General features: G+C 56.6%; 1 protein-coding gene and 2 long non-coding RNA genes across 3 annotated transcripts; 2 read left to right on the top strand and 1 right to left on the bottom strand.

Annotated features, from left to right (window-relative positions):
* Nucleotides 1-2,291: 2,291 nt before the first annotated feature.
* Nucleotides 2,292-3,795, top strand: LOC116450380. The gene is made up of 2 exons (XR_004242780.1): nt 2,292-2,900; nt 3,698-3,795. It is a non-coding gene; the product is annotated as an uncharacterized LOC116450380 (long non-coding RNA).
* A 1,359-nt stretch (nt 3,796-5,154) lies between these two features.
* On the top strand, nt 5,155-6,860 carry LOC116450382. Its single transcript, XR_004242782.1, has 2 exons — nt 5,155-5,491; nt 6,475-6,860. It is a non-coding gene; the product is annotated as an uncharacterized LOC116450382 (long non-coding RNA).
* A 1,674-nt stretch (nt 6,861-8,534) lies between these two features.
* LOC116450557 (vegetative cell wall protein gp1-like) lies at nt 8,535-11,334 on the bottom strand. The gene is made up of 3 exons (XM_032123164.1): nt 11,314-11,334; nt 8,901-10,079; nt 8,535-8,776 (listed from the first exon to the last, which is right to left on the bottom strand). Exons 1-2 carry the CDS (start codon nt 11,332-11,334, stop codon nt 9,021-9,023), a joined length of 1,080 nt encoding a protein of 359 aa, XP_031979055.1. The 3' UTR covers nt 8,535-8,776; nt 8,901-9,020.
* Nucleotides 11,335-20,213: the final 8,879 nt, after the last annotated feature.

Raw genomic sequence — 20,213 nt, 5'->3', positions numbered from 1 at the left:
AGGAATGGGATGTAGGGTGCAGGGTATGGATGTGGAGTGCAGGGAAGGGCATGTAGGGTGCAGGGAAGGGCATGAAGGGTGCGAAGAAGGGGATGTAGGGTGCAGGGAATGGGATGCAGAGCGCTAGGAATGGGATGCAGGGTGCAGAGGAAAAGTCACAGGTGCAGCGAATGGGATGCCAGCTGCAGAGCAGGTGGATGCAGGGCGCAGGGGATTCAGGGTGCAAGGAGTGGGATGTAGGTTGACAAGGAAGGTAAATAGGCGGTGCCAAGGTCCGCACAGGTGGGTGCAGGCTCCCTGCGCGCCGCAGGAGCTGTTCTGGCCGGGACGGTGGCTCCCGGCAGAGCCCAGCCCCGCGCTGACATTGCCGTGCCGTGCCGTGCCGTGCCGTGCCGTGCCGTGCCGGGCCGTGCCGTGCCGTGCCGTGCCGTGTCGGGCCGTGCCGTGCCGTGCCGTGCCGGGCCGTGCCGTGCCGTGCCGTGCCGTGCCGTGCCGGGCCGGGCCGTGCCGTGCCGTGTCGGGCCGTGCCGTGCCGGGCCGTGCCGGGCCGGGCCGGGCCGTGCCGTGCCGTGTCGGGCCGTGCCGTGCCGTGCCGTGCCGGGCCGGGCCGGGCCGTGCCGTGCCGTGTCGGGCCGTGCCGTGCCGGGCCGTGCCGGGCCGGGCCGTGCCGTGCCGTGTCGGGCCGGGCCGGGCCGTGCCGAGCCGCCAGGTGGCGCTGCGGCCCCGCCGCTGTGGGCCGGGCCGGGCCGGGCCGGGCCGGGCCGGGCCCCCGGGGCCGTCGGGGCGCGGACACCGCTCGGGTCCCGTCCCGCTCCCCGCTTCACGTGCGGCACCGGGCAGGGGCACCGAGCACCGTGACCTCCCCTTCGCCCCTCCCTGCCCCTGCGAAGCTCCAAACCCCGGGTGCGCCTCCGCCCCAGTACTCCAGCTCCGCATCACCCTCCTCTTGGGGATGCAGGACTGGGGGGATGGAGGGCGAGGAACCACTGCTCTCCGCTCTCCAAAAAGGCAGAGCCAGCACGGGAGTGGTGTGGGATGTGAGGAACGCGCACACACACACAGGGCGCGATGCAGGGTTCTGAGGCTTTGAATGCGTTTCACAGCCTCTCGATGCCCCTAAAGTCCCTGCTGCCCCGCAGCCTGAGATTCCATGGGGGGTTGTGCTTCGCCGTGCTTCACCCAGCAGCAGGAGATACCCGGTTTGCCTGAGCCTGCCAGGAGCCACAGGGGACGCCTGTCCTCGGCCACCTCCATACCGGGGACTTGAGGTTTCCCGGTCTTACTGCGGGAGCTTGGTGGGGCTCAGGGTGCGCAGCCGACGGGGAGAGATGCTCCAAGACCGCGGGTGCTCTGGCCGGGATGGAAGAGCCATGAGCTGCCCTGGAGTGAAGGGAAGAAGGGTTTAGGGACCCCCGGCTCCGGGGTGGTTCTGGGAAAGGAGCCGGGTGCACTTGTTCTCCCCTCCGACGCATTGTGTTAACACCGATTTCTCTTATTTGGCGTCTTTTATCTACTTATTTTTATTGTGTTCGCAAAAATTGAAATTTTAAAAAATTCAAACCCGCCCCACCAAACAAATTTCTCCTCTCTCCAAAGCGTAAATAGAAAAAATAAATTCTCCTCTAAATGTTTCTCGCGGCAGCGCTCCAGGGAGGGTTGATGACAACGAGCTCCGCTGCCTTGTCCGCAGGCAGGACCGGGCCGGGGCTGCCTGTGCCTCACCCGAGAGCGGGCAGGAAGGTTCGGCAAGGCACGGCACCGCTATAAAAAAAAAAAATCACCACTGTGAACAACCCGAAATAACCTCAAAAATCCGCCGTTTCAGCAGAGCTGAATGCAATGCATAAGTCGGAATGGGATGTGTATAGTATTTTTTTTTTTCATTCCCTAGGTTTTTTGTTTTTATGTCTGTCAGAGAACCATCCCCATCCAGGTGTGCCCCGTCGGGGTCCGGTACCAGAGGTGGGAGCTGCGACTTCTCCCCCTGCTTCTTGGAGACCCCACTCCCCGCCGGGAACTCAATGCTGTCTGTCGGATAATGGGGCGGTGGGACTTTGTTTAACCCCATTGCCCCGGGGGCCAGGGGTCAAGGGCTTCCTCTTCCCCCGGGACACGGCGGAGACGGCGGAGACGCCGTTGGTCACAACAGGAGGACCGTGGCGAAGAGGGGGATGTGATGGCCGCAGTGTCCCCCTGTCCCCGCCGCGGCCCTCCCTGTGCGATCGGCGTGGGATCCCGTAAACCTCCATCTCTCCCCGGCGTCGAGACGCTGAGAAGGGCTCCAGGTGGATGTTTTGGGGGAGCAGGGGGCGGCCAAACATCACCACGGGGCAGAGGGTGATGATGCAGAGAGGCGGCCCCTGCCTTCCAGCATCGCCCGGTTCTGCTTTCCTCTCCCAGCTGGAGCAGGACGTTTTTAACGGGGTGCCGGTTTTAATGGGGTTTCACCCCCGCGCTCCACAGATAGAGATGTCTCAGCTGCCCCCCGGAGCCAAGAAACGGGAGAAACGGGCGATTTTTATAGGTGACGTACGGGCTTACGTGGGAATCCGTGCCCAGCACTGCTTTTTCAGCTTTTTTTTCTCCTGAAATAACCTTTCCGTGAAGCTCGTGCCCCCCTATTCCAGCTCGCAACCCCTTTTCCAGGCTGGGGAGGAGTCGGGAGAGAGAGAAGGAAAAGAGAAAAGAAAAGCACCCCCGACATCCAGCTCTCTCCCTGGTCGGGAAGCGAGCCCCGGAGCTCCCAAAGTGAGCGCTGAAGAAGGCGACGGGAGACAGGCGGGAGCCGGCTCCGAGGTGGAGGGGTCGGGAGTGGGATGAGAGTAGAGGAGGACCCTCCTTTTCGGGATTAAGGGAGAACCAGCGAAGGAGGGAAGCTGGTGGCACCGCGGGCATCCGAGGTAAGTCCCTTTCCTGCCCGCCGCGGTGGTACCTGAGGCAGGGCGCTGCTGCGGGGGATGCTTTGAGGGTTCAAAGGAGCCTGGTCCCGGGGAGTGCCCATTCCCGGGGCTGCCCCATCCCAACCACCGGGCTCTGCGGGGCCGCGGCTGCTTTGGCGGCTGCGGCTCCTGTGGAATCAATCGGTGCCGGTTATCCCGGCCCGGGGGCTGCCGGCAGCCCCTGCCCCGCGCTGTGCCCGCTCCCTCTGGGTTGGGTCGGGGTCCCCCCGGGCCGAGCAGCCCACGGATCCCGCTCCCAGCCCCCGGGGCTCCTCCCGTGCGTGTCTCAATTCGCTCAGGCTTGACTTGGCAATAAGCTCTCTCAATAGGGTGACAATAGAGCCCCGGTGGGACCCGAACAAAGAATTTGAAAGTAGTTAAATTGCAGGACACGTCCATCGCCTGGGTGCTTGAGTTAAAAAAAAAAAAAAAAAAAAAAAAAAAAAAAAAGAAAGAAAAAGAAAAAAAAAAGAAAAAATCAGAGAAAAGAAAAAGGAGAGAGACTTTTCTTTGGGCTGGTGAGAAAATGCTCAGGGTAAAAGTTGGTTTGGCGTCTTCATTTCAGCGACAATGGAGCAGAGCTAATTCAATAGGAAACGCGGGGATTTTTTAATGAAAAGACCGCCGGGGTTACACCGAAGTTAAGCTCTTGTGAATTAATTATTAGGGCAAATAAACTGGGAGGGGGGGAGCGCTCGGGAGGGAGTGTTGCAATTTCTTAATATTCTCCTTTTCGTGTTTAACGACAATGTCATTAGGTTTTCGACTCTGGGTGAGCAAAAGGATTTCTTACATTCCCCGGCAAGAGGAGAAGACGCGCTTTTTTTTTTTTTTTTTTTTTTTTTTTTTTTTTTAATGGCGTTAATTGCTTTTAAAATAAAATACTACGGAATTTGGCAACAAGCTCCGATTTCTGCTGGCGGTGGCATTTGGGGCTGTGTTTCCTTTCGTGGCAACTCGCAGATGCAAAAAAGGAAAATAACGGGGGAATTTGAAAACACGAATGTAAAGGCGAGGCGGCGTGTTCGGCTGTTGCAGATCTCTCGGGCTCGATCGGTGTATTTTTTCCTACATAGAAATCCTGTCTGGGAATCCCTGTGCGTTCATCGGGGCAGCGAGAGTCTCCCCAGAGCCGCTCAGGGGCATCGGTGGAGTGAATTGGAGATAAAAAATTAGGAGCCAGGTTAAACGCAGGAAGGAAGAGGAGAGGTCGGAAGCGAAGTAAAGGTGTGCCAGGAGGGATTGGGGTGTGGGGGATTGTGGTTTTTTGGGGAGGGCTTTTTGAGTCTTACAGCAGAAGCTGCAGGCGGTGCAGTGTATGTGTGATTCTGTAAAGACGATAAGGAAGATAGAGACGGAGGGGAGAGGAGGGGGACGCGCCGGCGGTACCTGCGTGCCCGCGCCCCGGTCCCAGCTCGCTGCGGCCGCCGGGCGCTGCGCTGCGGCTGTCGGGGCGAACTGGGCTCCGGACTCGGCCTGTCCGTGTCGGAGAAGGCACGGCACGGCCCGGCCCGGCCCGGTATGGCCCCAGGAGGGACCCCCTTTCCAGGGCAGGGGCTGCGGCCCGGGGGTAGCCTGTGCCCTGGCTCTGCCCGACGGCCGCAGGCGGGCTGTGCCGTGCCGTGCCGTGCCGTGCCGTGCCGTGCCGTGCCGTGCCGGGCCGTGCCGTGCCGTGCCGTGCCGTGCTGTGCCGGGCCGGGCCGGGCCGTGTCGGGCCGGACTGGGCAGTCGCGGGTCCTTTCAGCATTTGGACAGCGGTGCGGGGCCGGGAAGGCGGCCGGGGGCCGGCGGGAGCTGCCCGGGCCAGGGGCGGGTAGGGGCGGCCGCAGCCCTTTCCCTGTCCGCCGTCACGGGGTCTGTTCCTCAAGGGATGGGGGCACCGCCAAGAGGGGGCTCGGGTGGCGGGGGGTGAGGGGAGCTGCCCCCTCTCTCTCCCCGGAGAAACGCTCCCCGGGGCCGGGGGAAGAGTGGGGTGCCCGGTGGGGCGGCCAGGTGAGCGACGGCCGCCCCGGGGGAGCGGGAGGCAGAGGGGCTCACCGGGGGGAAGGGGGGTGCACGGCCCCCCTTCCCCGCGCAGCCCCGTCCTCGGGGGGTAATTAAGGGGTGAGGCGGAGGGGCTGCGCTTTCTGCTCGGCGGAGCCTGCCAGCCACCAGCCCCCGCCGCCACCGCCGCCTTCCTCCCGTCCTCCTCCTCTCCCCCTCCCTCCCACCGCCTCCTCCCCTCCCCCTCTCCCTCCTCCTCCTCCTCTCCGCCATGGTTGGAGTGAATAGGCGGCTGCCGGGCTGACGTCAGTGCGGGCAGAGCCTGCCGGCGGCGGCAGCTCCCGGCCAGCGACCAGAGCCGGCACCGGCAGCAGCCGGGAAGACGCACGGAGCCGGGGCAGAGCCACCTCCGCGGCCCCCGCCGGCCCGCGCCCGGGGCTGGGGCTTGCGGGGGCCACTGCTCGGCCGGGGGCAGCCCTGCCCGCCCCTCCGCCCGCCCCGGGGAGGGGAATGGCCCCGCCGCCCGCTTCTCCCGGGGACCATCGTCCTGCCCTCCGCACGGCAGCAGAGTGAGTGTCGCGGCCGGGCATCACCGCCTCGGCGGGGCGGCCCCGGGGAGGCGGGAGGGCGCGGGGGCAGAGTCTCCTCCGGGGGGGGACACACCGGCTGCCGGAGGGGGAGGAGGGAGGCAGGGAGAGAGGGAGGGGGGATACGAAGTTGGGCAGGTCCCCGCCGGGAAGTTGGGCGCCTCCAGATGCCGGCACCACGCGGGACCGGGACGGCCCCGCGCGGCTCCCTGGCCCCGGCTCACCCTTCGCGGGGCACGAGAGGGAGACACAGGGGACCTTTTGCTGCCGGGGACGCGTTTGCTCCGGCAGCTTCTCCCTGGATGCCCGGGACGTTTTAGCTCGGGAGCGGGGCTCGGGGCAGGCTGAGCCCCGACGGGACGGCGGGGAGCCGGGACCGAGCGCTGCCGGGGGGCTACCGAGTTTCCCCCAACCTCCCCTCTCGCCGGTCGGAGAAGCGGCACCGGACAAAACGCCCGGATGAGGCCGAGCCTCCCGGGACACCCAGGCTTTAGGCCGCGGGAGAAATCCCGAGCTCCGGAGGAAGTTCATCCTCCCGGTGCAGCGGGTGCTGCTACTGGGCCTGTTTTTAGGGGTGAGGGGGAGGCGTCCCGCTCCCTTGCTCGGATTTACCCCTGAGGACCAGCAACGGGGCTACCGCTGCTCATGCCCTGATCTGCCACCAGCTTCTAGTGCTGGAGGATATATTTCATTTTTCATTTGCTGTATCCATTTTCTTTGCTAAAAAAAAAAAAAAAAAAAAATATAAAAAAGGCTATTTTATTTTATTTCATCCCTGTTTTTTATCATTTTCTTTTTCTTTCCTTTTTTTTTCCTTATTTTTTTTCTTTTCTTTTTTTCTTTTCTCCCCGCATTCATTCTTCCTTTCTGCTCCCTCCCTTCCCGCGAATGGTTATTTCCTCGGGGTTTGTTGTTTGGTTTTTGTGTTTTGTTTTGTTTTTTTTTTCCTCGTATCGCCCTGGAAGTGAAATGCATTTTAGGCCTCAGCCTTAAGGAAACCTGAATCATAGCAATGCAGGTGGCCTGAGAGTCTGCACCTGGCCGGATCCCATCGACGTGCCTCCACCCCCGGCCCCCGGACGGGCAGCACCTCGCCCCGCCGAGCGAGGAAGGTCCGGGGCTGTCCCTACCTGGGTCCCGGCCCCGACGGCCGGAGATAAAAGAGCAGCCGGGGGTGAGACGCCGCCGCTTTGCCTTTTCGGCGCCGGGGCTTGCTCAGAGGCGGCTTTTAATTACTAAACAAAGCGACTCGTTTGCTTCACGCCCGTCGGGAGCTGCCGCTTCTTTGCCGGGCCCCGATGGTGAGAGGAAAGAAAAAAAAAAAAAAAAAAAAAAAAAACAACTCAGCCCAGAAAAACACTTAGGAGAAGATGCAGCTCGAGGCGGCGAGGCGTGGGGGGTTACTCCAGGTTGGCTAAAAATAACTTCTCCTAATTAAAGAAAAGTGACGTCAGACGTGAGGGACGTAGAAGAGGGGAAGGCAGCGGACTCGTTCCTGGGCGATCACGTTAAATAATTCAGGGCCGGCCTGGTGACCGGGCTCTTCCGAGGTGCGGCCGGCGGGGCCGCCCGCCTTGCCTGGCGCCGGGGTCACCCGAGGAGGGAGCGGGCAGCGGGGCCGTCCTGCCCGCGGGTGGGCGCGGAAGGTCCGCAGAGCCGGTGCAGCACCATGGCCAGAGCCACGCCGTCCCTCCCCGTCCCGTCGGGCCGCCCGCCGCCGTGGGTTGTTTTCTCTCGTGTAGATGAAGGAGAGTCCCGCGGCCGCCGTGGGTGGCCCAGGGGAGGAGGAAGCGGGCTGGCTTCGGGCGATGCCACCGGAGCTCAGGAGCCAGGGCAGCTCCCGCCGATCCCTCCCCAGGCTGGTCGCTGGTGCTTTGCGCTGTGCCAAGGAGCCATTTTGTACGCATTCTGCTAAAATTGCGCCAAAAAGAAAGCCCAAAAAAACCCTACCCCCCAAAAAAACCCCAACAAGATAACCATAATTTTTTTTTTTAAATCCACAAAACCCAAAGCCTAAAAACAAACCAAAATACCCCGAGCACAAGGTATTCTCTCCCAGGTACTGGGGCTCTGCCTATACGGAGAGGGTCAAGGCGAGAGCTCCGAGCAGAGCAAGACATTGCCGAAAAGGAGAAGGGAAGAAAAATGTTATTATATATATTTCTGCCAAGAAAATCACCTCCTCTAACCGGCAGAGAGAGGGGACCCCTTCTCCAGCCCCGAGCAGCCCGGCGAGGTGCGGTGCTTTACCCGCAGCATCCTCCCCTGAGCGACACGGCGGCCCGGGGGCTCGGCACGGCGGGCGGGAGACCTCGCACGGCGGCAGCCGGGCAGAGCTGCGGCTTAACGGGGCTGGCTCTGCCCGTCTGGGCCCCCTCGCCGCTGCCGCAGGGACAACGGGGCTGGAGCGGGGCCGCATCGCCGCTGAAACGGCCCCGGGAGTGGGGAAAGCTGTCGGCGGCGCCCCAAGCTTCTCCCCGCCACCGAGGCCCCGCGGTGAGTAACGGGGCCTCCCCCGTGGGGGCAAAGAGAGGCTGGTCCCTGGGCCAGGCGAGCCCCCCGTGCCCGCTCGGCGCCACTGTCCTCGCACCCACGGGCTGCCCTCCGAGGCAGCGGGGCGGACGGGCGACTTCCCTCGCCTCAGCCGCGAGCATTCTAGCAGCGACCACCCTAACAGCGAAACCGATAAATTAGGAGAAAATCCAAGGCCGTAAAATTAAGGAGATTCCATTCATGGCAATTTTTTCCTACCCCTGTCTCCAGGATAGATTGAAATAAATGCCGGCCAAGCCCCTTCCCGAGCGGCTCCGGGCCGCGGGGGAGGCACCGAGGGGCTGGGGACGGAGAAAATATTTCTCCTCACCTTCTCCAGCCCCGTCGGGGCGGCCGGAGCACCCCCGGGCCCGTTTCTCGTTAGGCAGGAGGCGGGAGGCAACCGGCGGTTCCCGGGAGCCAAGCAGGGATGGCCGGGCTCTCCTGGGCGCCAGGAGCAGCGCCGGCTCGCAAAGGGCTGGCAGTCCTCGTCCTTTAGCTTTTAGCCTGATTGAGCTCGTAGATTTTATTTATTTAATTTTTAATTTTTTTTTTTTAAGGGGATGGCGGGGAGGGGGAGGGCGAAGAGAGGGAGAGATAAATAATCCGAGCGGAGCTCGCCGGGAGCCGGAGGCGGCGGGACCGGCAGGCAGCGCTCTGCCGCGGCTGCTCCCGCCGAGATCGCTTCGTTTCGCGGATCCCTCCGTTTTGTAGCAGGTCACATTTTACCCTCGTCTGGGATTTAAAGAAAGGCGATGTTCAGAAGCGGCGAGGGATTACAGTTTTAATTTTTTTATTTTATTTAATTTTTTTTTAGTGAGGAGCAGGTCAGTTAAGCGCCCCAGATAATCATATTTACCTCCTGGCATTTTAGTCTGATTATTGTTGCTGTTATTATTTGTATGTGCCGGATTCGCCGCTACACGCACGTCGCGTTAAGAATCTGTGCAGGAAATAGCAGAAGCTGGAGGGAAAATAATTAAAATTGTGGGAAAACGGGGAACAGAGAGGATCTGTGGGGGATCGCTGGTGCGTCCCCGGGGCGCGTCTCGGGACGGGCGGGCCCCGCGTCTGGCTGCGGAGAAAGGGTCTTTTGGGCAGCCCCCAGGTGCGGAGGCCGGACGGGAAGGGCATTCCTGGGGGACGAGAGAGTGTGAGAGAGGTGCGCTGCATGGGCGGGGGGGGGGGGGGGGGGGGGGGCGGCATGGCGAGGAAAGGGAAAAAATGGGATAAGGGAGAAGGGGTCGGGAATACGAAAAGAAAATGGATGGAAAGGGAAAAGGTGGGGAGAAAGGAAAGGCCAGGGAAAGAGAGAGAGTGAAGGGGAGAGGGAAAAAGAAGAGAGAGGAAAGGGAAAGGGCGAGGGGAAGGGAAAAGAGGGGAAAGGGAGAGAGGGGAGTGCCGAGGACGGGGAAAGGGAAGTTAGTCGCAAGTGCAGGACTGTGCAGGGGTGCTGCTCGCCTCTCCCCCGGCCCAGCGGAGCAGCCGCGGGGGGCACGTCGGGGCGGGAGGAGGCGGCGGAGGGGGGCAGGGGAGGTGAGCGACCCGCGGCGCAGCAGCCCCCGACACAGGCCGGGGCAGGCGGGAGGAGGCGGAGGGCCCGGTGCCGCCCGGTGCCGCCCGGTGCCGCCCGGTGCCGAGCCCAGCCGTGCCGGGCCGCCCCGTCCCGTGCCGGGCCGCCGCAAAGCCCATTCCGGGCTGGAAAGCGCGGGAAAGGGGGCGCTGATTTAAATGAGGGGTCGGGGATTGGCTGGGCGCGGCGTGACGTCACTTCCCAAAGGGGGCGATTACCATGCGAGGGGAGTAGAAGTTGGGCAGCGGGGCGGGAGCGCGAGTGCCGCTCGCCGGGCCGGGCTGGGCACCGAGCGCCTCGGATCGGCCCCCGCAGCACAGCCCTGCCCTGCCCTGCCCTGCCCTGCCCAGCCCATCGCTGCCCGGCCCGGCCCGGCCCGGCCCGGCTCGGCTCGGCTCGGCTCGGCTCGGCTCGGCTCGGCACAGCCCGACCTGTCTCGGTACGGCGCGGTTCGGCTCCGAGCCCCTGCGGCAGCCCGCCGTGCGCCCGTGGCTCTGCCCCGGCTTGTCTTCTCCGCTTCGTATTTACCTTTTTCTCTCTCTCTCTTTTTTCTTTTTTCCTTTCTTTTTTTTTCTTTCTTTTTTTTTCTTTTTTTTTTCCTTTCTTTTTTTTTTATTTTTTTTTTTTCTTTTTAAATTTTTTTTTTTATATGTGTGTGGTTCCCGGTGGCAGCTCCTGGCCGCCCTGCCCCGGCCGTGCCCGCACCTTGGAGCGGACGGACGGATGGACGGACGGATGGCCGGCATCCCCGACGGAGGGATGTTTCTGTCTTTGGTTATCTAGCTGTATGAGTGTTGTGGAGCCATCATAAAGCTAGATAACCGAAAGTAGAAATGACTTCCAGACCTGCTCGCCCAGGGGAAGCGGCCGCACCAGGACCGGCAGTGCAGAGACGGCCCGGCTCGCCGCCCTGGGGGCTCCAGGTAAGGGCTGCGGTTCCGCGACCTCCCCGTCGGGCCGCTCCGGGCAGCCCGGGGCTCCGCGGCAGCAGGCGGGAGGGATGGGGACAGGGAGGCGAGTCCTGCGCCAATTCTTCCTTTCCCAAATAAATCCGGGGTTTAATTATCGGTTAAACGCACATCAATATTCACTCCTAGGCTGCGGGATGTCGCGGCTCTGGGAGGATGGAGAGAGCGAGCGCCCTCCCCAAATAAATCTTCCCCCCGTCCCAGCCTACGGGTCAGACCACGAACCCCCGCAGCTTTTGGATATCTTTCCTTCTCTCTCTCCCTCCCGCTCTATTTTTTCGGCTTTGGATTTGATCCTGGCCTGCCTTTGGAAGGTCAAGTTGGTGATAATGTGATCACTTTTCTTGCGTAGTGGCTGTTGCTTTTGCCCGTAGCTGTGGGGTATGCCCAGGGAAGGGGTCCCGCTGCTGGGTGCACCCCTCCAGCGTGCAGCCGCCCGGCCCTGGGGCTTCTTTGGGAGCCGAGTGCATGGCAAGGCACAAAGCCTCCCTCACCTCTCCTGCAAGCCCCAGAAGTTGAAACATAATATGTATTACAATGTCTGGCAAATAAAAAAAAAAAAAAGGTGGAAAAAGAAAGAAAGAAAAGAAAAGCAATTGGCACATCTGCATTCCGTTCCCATGGCGACACAAAGCACCGTGCTCTCCGCCGAGCCTCCCCGGCACGTTTTCCCAGCTGGCGTGGGGCGAGCGCCCCTGGCCGAGGCCGGGGTCCCCCTGGCCCCCCGGTACCCTGGGGCAGGCTGGAAGCATCGCCACCAGCCCCTCGCCCGGCGCCGGCCGCTCGCATCCCGCAGGGATGGTCCCCGCGCTGCCGCCAACCCACACGGGTCGTGACAGCTCTGGGAAGGCTGCAGAGAGAAACCTTCCCGTGGCTGGGGTTGCGAGTGGGCTGTAAGCTGGCTCTCTGCCCCCCAGGAGATGCTGCTGGAGATGGGGAGGGCTGGGAGAGATGCTGCCGCATTCCCGCTACTCGGCGAGGTGGAGCGTGGGTACCCTGCCCCATCCTCTCTCTGCAGCGGGCATCGCTTGCCGAGGGACAGGGAAGCACGGCAGGGCCGAGGTGCCCGTGCCCAGCGATGTGCGGGGGCGGTGAGAGGTGGGAGCCCCCCGCACCTCACAGGCAGGTTTTCCACCTTCCCTTGCACGGGGTAATGGCGTCAGATGCCACGTAGGCCCGCAAAGCTAAATCTGCCTGTGCACCCTTCCAGGGCCAGCAAAGCACCGCCATAACCACAGTAAGGAAAAAGGATCTCAGCCTGAATTTGGCTATACCAGGAGAAAGAAAAGTTCTGAGGAGCTGTTATTATATATTCTAATGAGAAGTCATTGGAGAAATTAAAAAGGGCAGAGAAGGACGAAGACGCCAGCACTAATTCCGCAGGAAGCCTCCCAGGGAAAAGGCTGTGTGAGTGTGAACGCTGAAAAGCATGAAGGCCTGGAATTAGACTATCATTTAGAAAGCGTTACTAATCCGAAGTTACAGCAGTAATTCCATGATTTGCTGGGTCCCACACGCAGCGCCAGAATTAAAGATACGGATTTTCTAGAAATGTAACTCAACTGTGGCACCGAGTCTCGGCAAGATCCGAATGAATCATTCATTCCAAAGGCAGCGAAAGACGTGTCATTAAGAACCAACCTCCTTCTCTCCAGCCCATCTGGAATATGTATACTCGATGCAATCCCAGAAATTGTGGAAGAGATCGGAGGTGGGGAGGAAGGAATGTAGTCCTTTCCCTCCTTTATTATGTTGGCTATTTTTAAGAAATAATTTTCCAATTATTTTCACAATATTGTGAATGGCGCTCAGTTCTTCTCCTATTTATTTTTTTTCCTCCTTTCGTGCGCTAGCATCGAGTCAGGTGCAAACGGTTTCAGTGGAGATGCTTTAAAACTAGACTGAACAAAGCAGGAGGGAACTGAGCAAGGTGGTTGATGAATGCATTTATTCCGGAGTAATGATTTGATGGGGGATGGAGGAAAGAAACATTCAAATTCCTAATGAATGTAATTCAGGAGGAATCATTCAACCAGCATGTTAGAGAAAATCTGTTTGGTGGGAGTGTTCTGCACTGGCAGAACCCAGGAGGTATTTCTGTCCCTGGCTTTTGTAATTGCAAAAGGTGAAAATATAAAAAGAGGATCTGAGGAAAAAACATACACACACATATAATAAATGTCTTTGTGTGTGTGTATATAAATACACATATATATAATTTTATGAAATAAAATGGAAGTGTGGAAATCCGTGTCTACATGAGAACTCTTACAAAGGATCGATGCAAGCTTTTTCACCTTGCTGTTCAATCAGCTGGTCAGAAACCACTCTTGTTTTTTACTATTTTTTTTCTTCACAAAATCACCTCTCCTGAGCTGATTTTTCAGGTATTTTTTCAGGCCATGTCCTTGGTACAGTTGCCCCAGAGCAGTTCCCCCGAAGGGGACTGAGCGATTTGGCCTTTAATGTCCAGGAGAGAGAAACCGCGGTTGAAATTTTTCTGGTGCTTTAATTCTTCATTTTTGCCCCCATTGTTGGCATGAACCTATGGGTGTCTCAAGGAAGTGTGAAGGCAGAACCTCCTCAATTGACAAGGGAGGTGGCAGTGAGTGATGGGGGACAGTGGTATGAGAATCCCCAGCTCATGCATGCGTGGGTGGGGGGCAAGGCGGCGGATGAAGCCCCCCTGCAAATCCCTGCTTGTGACATACCCGCTACATTTAGAGAGTCCTTGGCAGCCCACCGACGGGTCTCTGCATTCTGTCTTTTTCTTTTTTTTAAGTACCATAGTGGAAGGAAGGTCCCCAAGGGTCTGTCCTTGGGCCAGGGATGGATTTTGGCTAGACACAGTTCCCTTTGTGGCTTTGCCTTTTGCCCTGTTAGGGTAGCTATTGGCTGTGGATGGATCTTTCCCCCTGTGTAGGCAAAACCCAGAAGGGAAGGCGTCTTTTTCGGCTGTGCTGAGATGAGCGCCCATGTCCCAGCATTCCTGGTTCTTTCTCTTCTCAGTGAGACTCTCCTGATGGAGCAGTAGGATACAGCATAGGCCAAACGTGGGTGAGGTTCCTGGAGCTGGGCTGTGATGTCTTTGTTCTTCAGGCAGAGCTGGGGACGGGCAGAGGGAAACAGAAACAGAAGAATCGGCATGTGCCATTGGGGGATAAATGGAAAATATCATTTGCGGGTTTCACCCCAGGGAAATGATGCTCTGGGACCTCGCGTACTCCAGCTCATGATTTCCCATCTTTTCCTAAAACTTGTCCACCATAGGGTGGGTTTGGCTTGGGGCATGAGATGAAGGGGGTTTATACCAGATACCTGGGGAAGCCAAACTCACCCAGGCTTGGGGTCAGGTGGAGAAGGGGCTGTTCAGGCCCTGCTGTTTGGAGGAGCTGCCTTGGAAGCCAGGCCGTGTGAGCATGCACTCTTGGTTATGGATGAAATCCCATCAATAGGCATTTTTGTGGAATTGCCTGGCAATGGCGAGTTCCACTCTTGAGGCTGGGCTTGGCCATTTCTTTTGTCTCTCTTGGCTTCCCACCCGCTCCCCGCACCCTTGATGCAAACGGATGGTGCCTCCCTTTACCTGCTGCTCTGCCCTGGCTTTGTCTGTGCTGCCAGAGAAAGGGCAGAGCCCAGGAGCTTGGAGGGTCCATCCAAGCTGTGGCCATGGATGGGTGCTGCTCGTCCAGCAGGGAGGGATCACAGCTGCCTGCTGAAAACACTCTGGTGTCTGCGTGGAGGGAAGGTGCTGATTTGGCATCTGCAGGTGCGAGCACCGAGGCGCCTGGCACGTGGCAGTGCACACACGCTGTTCGTGGTGTGGGTACCGTGTGTCACCCCAACACTGCTGCTGCCACATCGCAGCCCCTCAGTTGCCCGGAGTGTCTGGATGTCCCCAGGGGCCACCAGCATAAGATGGACGTGTGGCTGCCCACGCTGGCTTCCCCGACACGTGGTACAGGGAGTCACCCTGTCCAGGTTGGGGATTTTGGTGTTTTGTGCCCACAAGCCTGGTCACCTTGGGAAGGTATTTGCCAGGACCCAAACTGGAAAAACATCATCTCGGGCTTCTCACCATCTCTCTGTCCTTCTGGGTGCATGTGTTTGTGACCAGAGCTTGCATATGAGGCTGGGCCATCACACTGCCCACAGCTGGGCTCCCAGTGTCTGCAAAGAGTCGGGACAAGGTTCTGGCTTTCGTGTTTTCTAATATTTATTCAGGGGCTCAGGTTTGGTTAGGAGCGTTTGCCTCGAAAGCTAAGGAGTGGGGGTAAAAAAAGGAAAATGGGGGGAGCAAAAGAACACAATCTCCGGCAGTTAGCTGTCTCTTGGAAACTCAGCTTGCTGTTCCTATAGAGGCTTTCTCTTTTCCTTCACCCTGGTCTGGCCTTAAGTACCACTTTAAGCGGGCTTTGCTCATTCACATCCAGGCTCCTTAGAGCAATTGAGCCCGCGGGGGTTTGAAAAGAAGGGACAGTCCTTCAATGGCAGGACCTTGGGCCAGGCTAATTGGTTTTGGTTCAAGGGGATACTGGATTTGTGAAAAGCCCAAAGACATCTTTCCCACGCCAAATCCCAGCTCTTCAGAGGGGGAAGTGAGGGGTGCTAGGTGGAGAAGGGAGCTGAAAGAAAGATGGCTTAGTTGAGGAACCTTCCTAAGGACCTGGGCGCCCAGCAGCCTCAGCAGGGATGGATGTAGTGGGGGGCAGCGCCCAGGGTGGCACAGCAGCAGGGGCGCAGTGTCCTTCCTCCTCAGGGCAGGTGGACAGCGGTGGCTGGCTCCCGGTGGCACGCTGGCAGCCATGGCCTGGTTTCATTAAAACCAGGCTTTTTCAGTGCATGCCAGATTCCCATGGAGATGCCACAAATGAAGGAAGGATGGGACTTGGGTTCAGAAACCAAATTGCGTCTGTCTGCTCACCTGTGCAGCCATGAGGGGAATTTGTTGAGGTCTTTTGTATCTCATTTTGATTTAGGAATTTATTTATTTTTAAACACTGACACTCTCTGGCACCATTCCAGCAGTCCCACGACCTTTACTCTCCCCAAACCATAAAAATCACTTAATTATTGGGCTGAAAATCAAGACTTGGAAACAAAGCCAGCTTATGGGACCATCAGTTCTTGATATATTTCCTGAGAGGACATATTTCTGGGCACCTTCAGAGCAGAGCACGCAGCTTGTTGGATATGAGATATCAAGGCATTATTTATTGAGGAAGTCTTCACACTCCCTCATCTGTTATAATTAACTGATGACATTTTTTCTTAGGTTCAAAATATGGTGAAAAAGTATAATTAGCACGAAGCTGAGGCACTGCATTAAAATGTCTCCTATAGTTAATGTAGGGTAGTCGTGCTATTTATTATAGGAGGAGCTGGCGCTGACCCCTGTGTTGCCTAACACTTTTTATTGTAAAGGTTCTTGAAGTTTTTTTTCTTTTTGAGAACCTCTGACACTCCCATTGTTTGCTGTGGGCCCTTGAAATTCGTCCGGGGGAAGCTCTTCGACTCGAGAAATGCCTATTCTTTGTCCCTTAAATTCCTTTCAGGTTTAGCTGAATTATGAATCATTCAGAATCGCGATTTCCCTTCTCTTACCTCTTGGAGGGAAAAAAAAAAATCAAAATTTATTGTTTCCCTGGAATAATAATAACAGATCAGGAGCAGGGTGAAACCACGGACTCCCACCACTTTATTGCAGAGCTCTGGACCAGCCAGGGAAGGTGGGAGGGTGTTCACAGCCAACTCCATCACCCCTTTCCACCTTTAGGTCATATCCTTCCAGCACAGCCCCTTCTCCTGGGAGAAAATTCCTCCAGGTTCTGGTGCCAGGAGGAAAAAGTGTAGGGGATGTGGGTGTGTTGGCCTGGGCACTGCCAGCCCCAGCAGTCCCCTTCTCTGCCAGCCCCAGGAGAGCAGCCTTCTGCCGCTGCCAGATAACATTAGTCCTGTATTTCATAGTGGCAGAAATCTGTGCCGAGGCTTGGGGCTTGAAAATCTCTCTGCCCATGCAGGATGAAGCAGGGATGGGTGCGGGGTGGAGGAAGGGGAATTTGTTACACTTGCCTACAATTGTTTTTCTTTTTGCTTATATAAACAATCTATTATTTATTAGCTATAAATAATGCATTTTTCTGTATGTTTAGAATGCACGTGATTTCTGTATATTAAAAATGTACATGGTTGAAGGCACCAAAGCAAGCACTGGCAAGTCGGGGGGTACCTGATTTCATTTTGACCAAGAGACGTTAATTCAGCCTTTCCTTGCCCGTGCCCTTATGAGGCTGACGACACGGTCACAGCCTATTTTTAGCTCACTCCCTCTTTTCCTGTCCAGAGTGGCTGCACAGCGAGCTGGAATTAAGGTTGCATGGACAGCCATAAATTGGACACTTCCTAACTTTGAAGTGCTTGACCACGCAATCTAAGCAAGGGCTCTTCAGGGCACTATTTCTGCATGTGGCATTAACTGCATTGGCTGGGGACGTCAAACACAGGGGTAGAGAAGCTGTAGAGCAGAAAAGACCCATCAGACTATTGAAAGTGTTTGTTTGAATAGATGAGGGAGTCAACAGAGCCTACACTTGATCTGAGCTAAATGGCCAAGAAGATGTCTCCAAGCTGAGAGGGCGGAAGCCTTTGTTCCTTCAGTCCCTGCCTTGATGTTTTCTTTGCCTTTGGTTTTCCCTCATTCCCTCCTAAGGAGGTTTGGGCTCCTGCTCTTGAGGAACCTTTGGCTTGTGTAGTGAATTCATGTGCTGGTGGAAGCAAGGGTGTCCCTAGGAATGTGCACACACACGCACGCTCCCATCATCGCACCAGCAGACGTGTGCTACCAGCTCGCAGGTACTTGCTGATTGGCGTCCTTGCCTTGCCTTGCCTTGCACACTCCCTCTTTCCTGTGTCACTGTCAGGAGCCATTCCACATGTTGGAGGGAAAGGAGAGGCCTTTGTGTTTTACATTGGAAGGATAATCTCTCTTTTAGCTGCTGGAAGAATTACTCCAAAGGTGATTATATGCAAAGCACATTTATCTTTGCTTGAAATAGCACTTTTTTGTTTTCTTTTTTTCCTTTGTTTACTGGTGGGTATCTCCATTCTGGCTCTCAATAAGATGCTTGGCTGTCTGTTTTTGAGTGGAGTGGACACCTTGAGCAAATCAGCCTGGGAAGTAAGCAGCCCTTTGTTTTACTTTCCCAGATATAATGCAGTCACAGCCCCTTGCGCATACCTTGTGCCGATACCAGAGCACTCTCCCCCAGCTGGCAGTGTATTTGCCCTGGGTTATAATTATTTGACCTAGCAGTTTTGTGTTTCCAGAATTCCTGGAACCTGATACCTGCCAGGGTCCGTTTCTGGATCGGCACAGGTATCTAAGTGTCCTATGTTTGGGTTTCCATTGTTTGGGTTTGGCTTGTGTTTCATGAGCATCTCTCATAACTTTCCTCCTCTCTCCTGCCTCTCAGTTCAGCAAAGGGCCTGTCTATCTGAATGCAGGCAATAAACATCTGTTCTCACCCTCACTTCTGTTAATGAGATAGAGACAGGTAAGCATCACACATACCAACTTCCCTGCTCTCAGCAACATCAAGGAAATGGTGACAAGCTATTAATGGAAAGTGATGGTCTGGGTGCTAATTAGTGCTTCCTTTTCAACTTTTACCTGCATGTCTGCCGAGATGCCCATCCCAGCCTTTCCTCCCTCCCTGCATCCCTTTGTTTCCAGCGCATTCTGTGTTCACTGTGCACATCCCATGTCAAAGAGTCTTCTCTCTTTATTTTTTCCCTAACGATCACTTTCTGCATCCCTTCATTCCCGTTTTTTTTCCCTTTTCCCTGGCACCCTCATTCTCCTGTAGTTGTTCCAGGCAAAGAATCAGCATGATACTATAGTAGGATCTGAAAGCTTGGGGATGGGATATGTGAAGTTGGTCAGGAATTGCTCATCTTCATCACTGAGTAGTAATATTTGCTTGTGGCACTAGTGCACGGGGTCAAATTACCCTGGGGACGTGAGGTCAGAGATCTATCCCTTCTTCCCACAGGTAATGCTGTAGGGAGCCTCCCAGCCGCTCACAGGTCTTGATCATGGAGCAATTAGTATTTAAAGCAGATCTTCTGGTAATGCCCAGAGACCAAGTAGGACAGGCCTCCATGGTGTGAGCCTGCAGGAGATGACAGGTCCTGCCCCAGAGAGTTTGTGATCTAAACCCTAAATGGTTTTGCTGTCCACCAGCCCCTGTTAATGGCTGGTTTTTGAGATCCACCCCAATTTATGCTGCTGCAGCAACATGATTCCTGGTCTCAGCTTGGTGCCCGGTCTCTCCCGTTTCTCTTTCTTCTGGTCCCTGGGCTCTGCCCCTTCCCCGAGGACACTAATCAGTCCCTCCTCACCTTTTTTGCACGGGCTGTGGGTTTCTTGCTGCCAGGCTGGTGTCCCAAGGAGCTGCCTAATCTGCCCCTGTCATTCCCAGTCACAGGGTCCACACGCACCATAGCTTTATGGGGAATGCTTGCAGGGCAGTGGGAAGAGGCAGCCATGGTTTGCACATCAGCTAATTAATTTTCATGACTGAACGATGCTGCCTGGTCTCTTGTTTATACTCCTCGCCTCTCCCCTTCTCCCCCTCCTCGCTGACACACACGCAAGACGACACATCTCGTAGGAACGTCAGCATCCTTCCACAGCCTTGAGACGCGAGCGGTTATTCTGTTGGCTTGTCAAACGCGGGTTTCCCTGCTTCATGGTACACAGGGGCCCCCTGTTTCACATTTGCTGATTCTTATTAGACCCAGCGCGCCAGGGCCCTGTCTCTCCCCGCAAAGCAACGCGCCGCATCCCATCCATAAATCCAACCCTGGAACAAAGCCTCTTCTACCCTGCCCCATATTTCTACCCAGCCTGCCCGCTTTCCCCTCTCTCTCTCGCTCCCCCTCTCCCGTGCTGAAGGTTTCCTAGTGCCAGGGAGATATGATAATTCTTGTGAAGAGAGCATGAAATGCCTCTGCTCTTTGTGTCTGTTTAATTCAATGAGAATCCCAGCCCCAGATGTCATGAATGGTGGGCTTTGTGCTGGCCCTTCCTAAGCCCTAACCGCCAGCCCAGCTCTCTGTCTTTCTTGTTTCCCACCACTGGATACTGATTAACAAACTAAATTATTTTTCCTCCCTAATGATGTTTTCCCACTTTGCCCACCAGGCTGGAAGAAGCCACGGGGAGGAAAGAGTTTGTGCAAAGGATGAGATAGCCAGGGAAAAAATTAAAGAGACAGTGTTGCTCTCTGGGCTCTGGCAATGCAGGTCCACTCGGCTTTATTTCCTTATTAGAGAACGGGGTTGTGTCTGGCTGTATTTTACGTGGCTGGGTGTATTTCAGCCAAGGGACGGGCTTGAAAGCATCCGCACAACGTATGCTCTGGAGCATGCCAAGGTCTGTAACTCACTTGCCATTGTGAGTGCAAGTTTGCACGGCCCCAAATTTAAGGTCCCTTTTCCAAACATGAGTGACATGCAGTAATTACTTGACATCCGTCCATGGGAACCTCTTTCTAATTGAGACAAATTCTCTTTTCCTTAATCAGATTTGACTGAGAGTTCGTGGAGTGGGATGCCTTGGGAAGGGCTG

This window comes from Corvus moneduloides, chromosome 13 (genome assembly GCF_009650955.1).
Source record: "Corvus moneduloides isolate bCorMon1 chromosome 13, bCorMon1.pri, whole genome shotgun sequence".
In the NCBI taxonomy this organism is placed as follows: Eukaryota; Metazoa; Chordata; class Aves; order Passeriformes; family Corvidae; genus Corvus; species Corvus moneduloides.
This window is presented reverse-complemented; position numbering and strand designations above follow the sequence as displayed.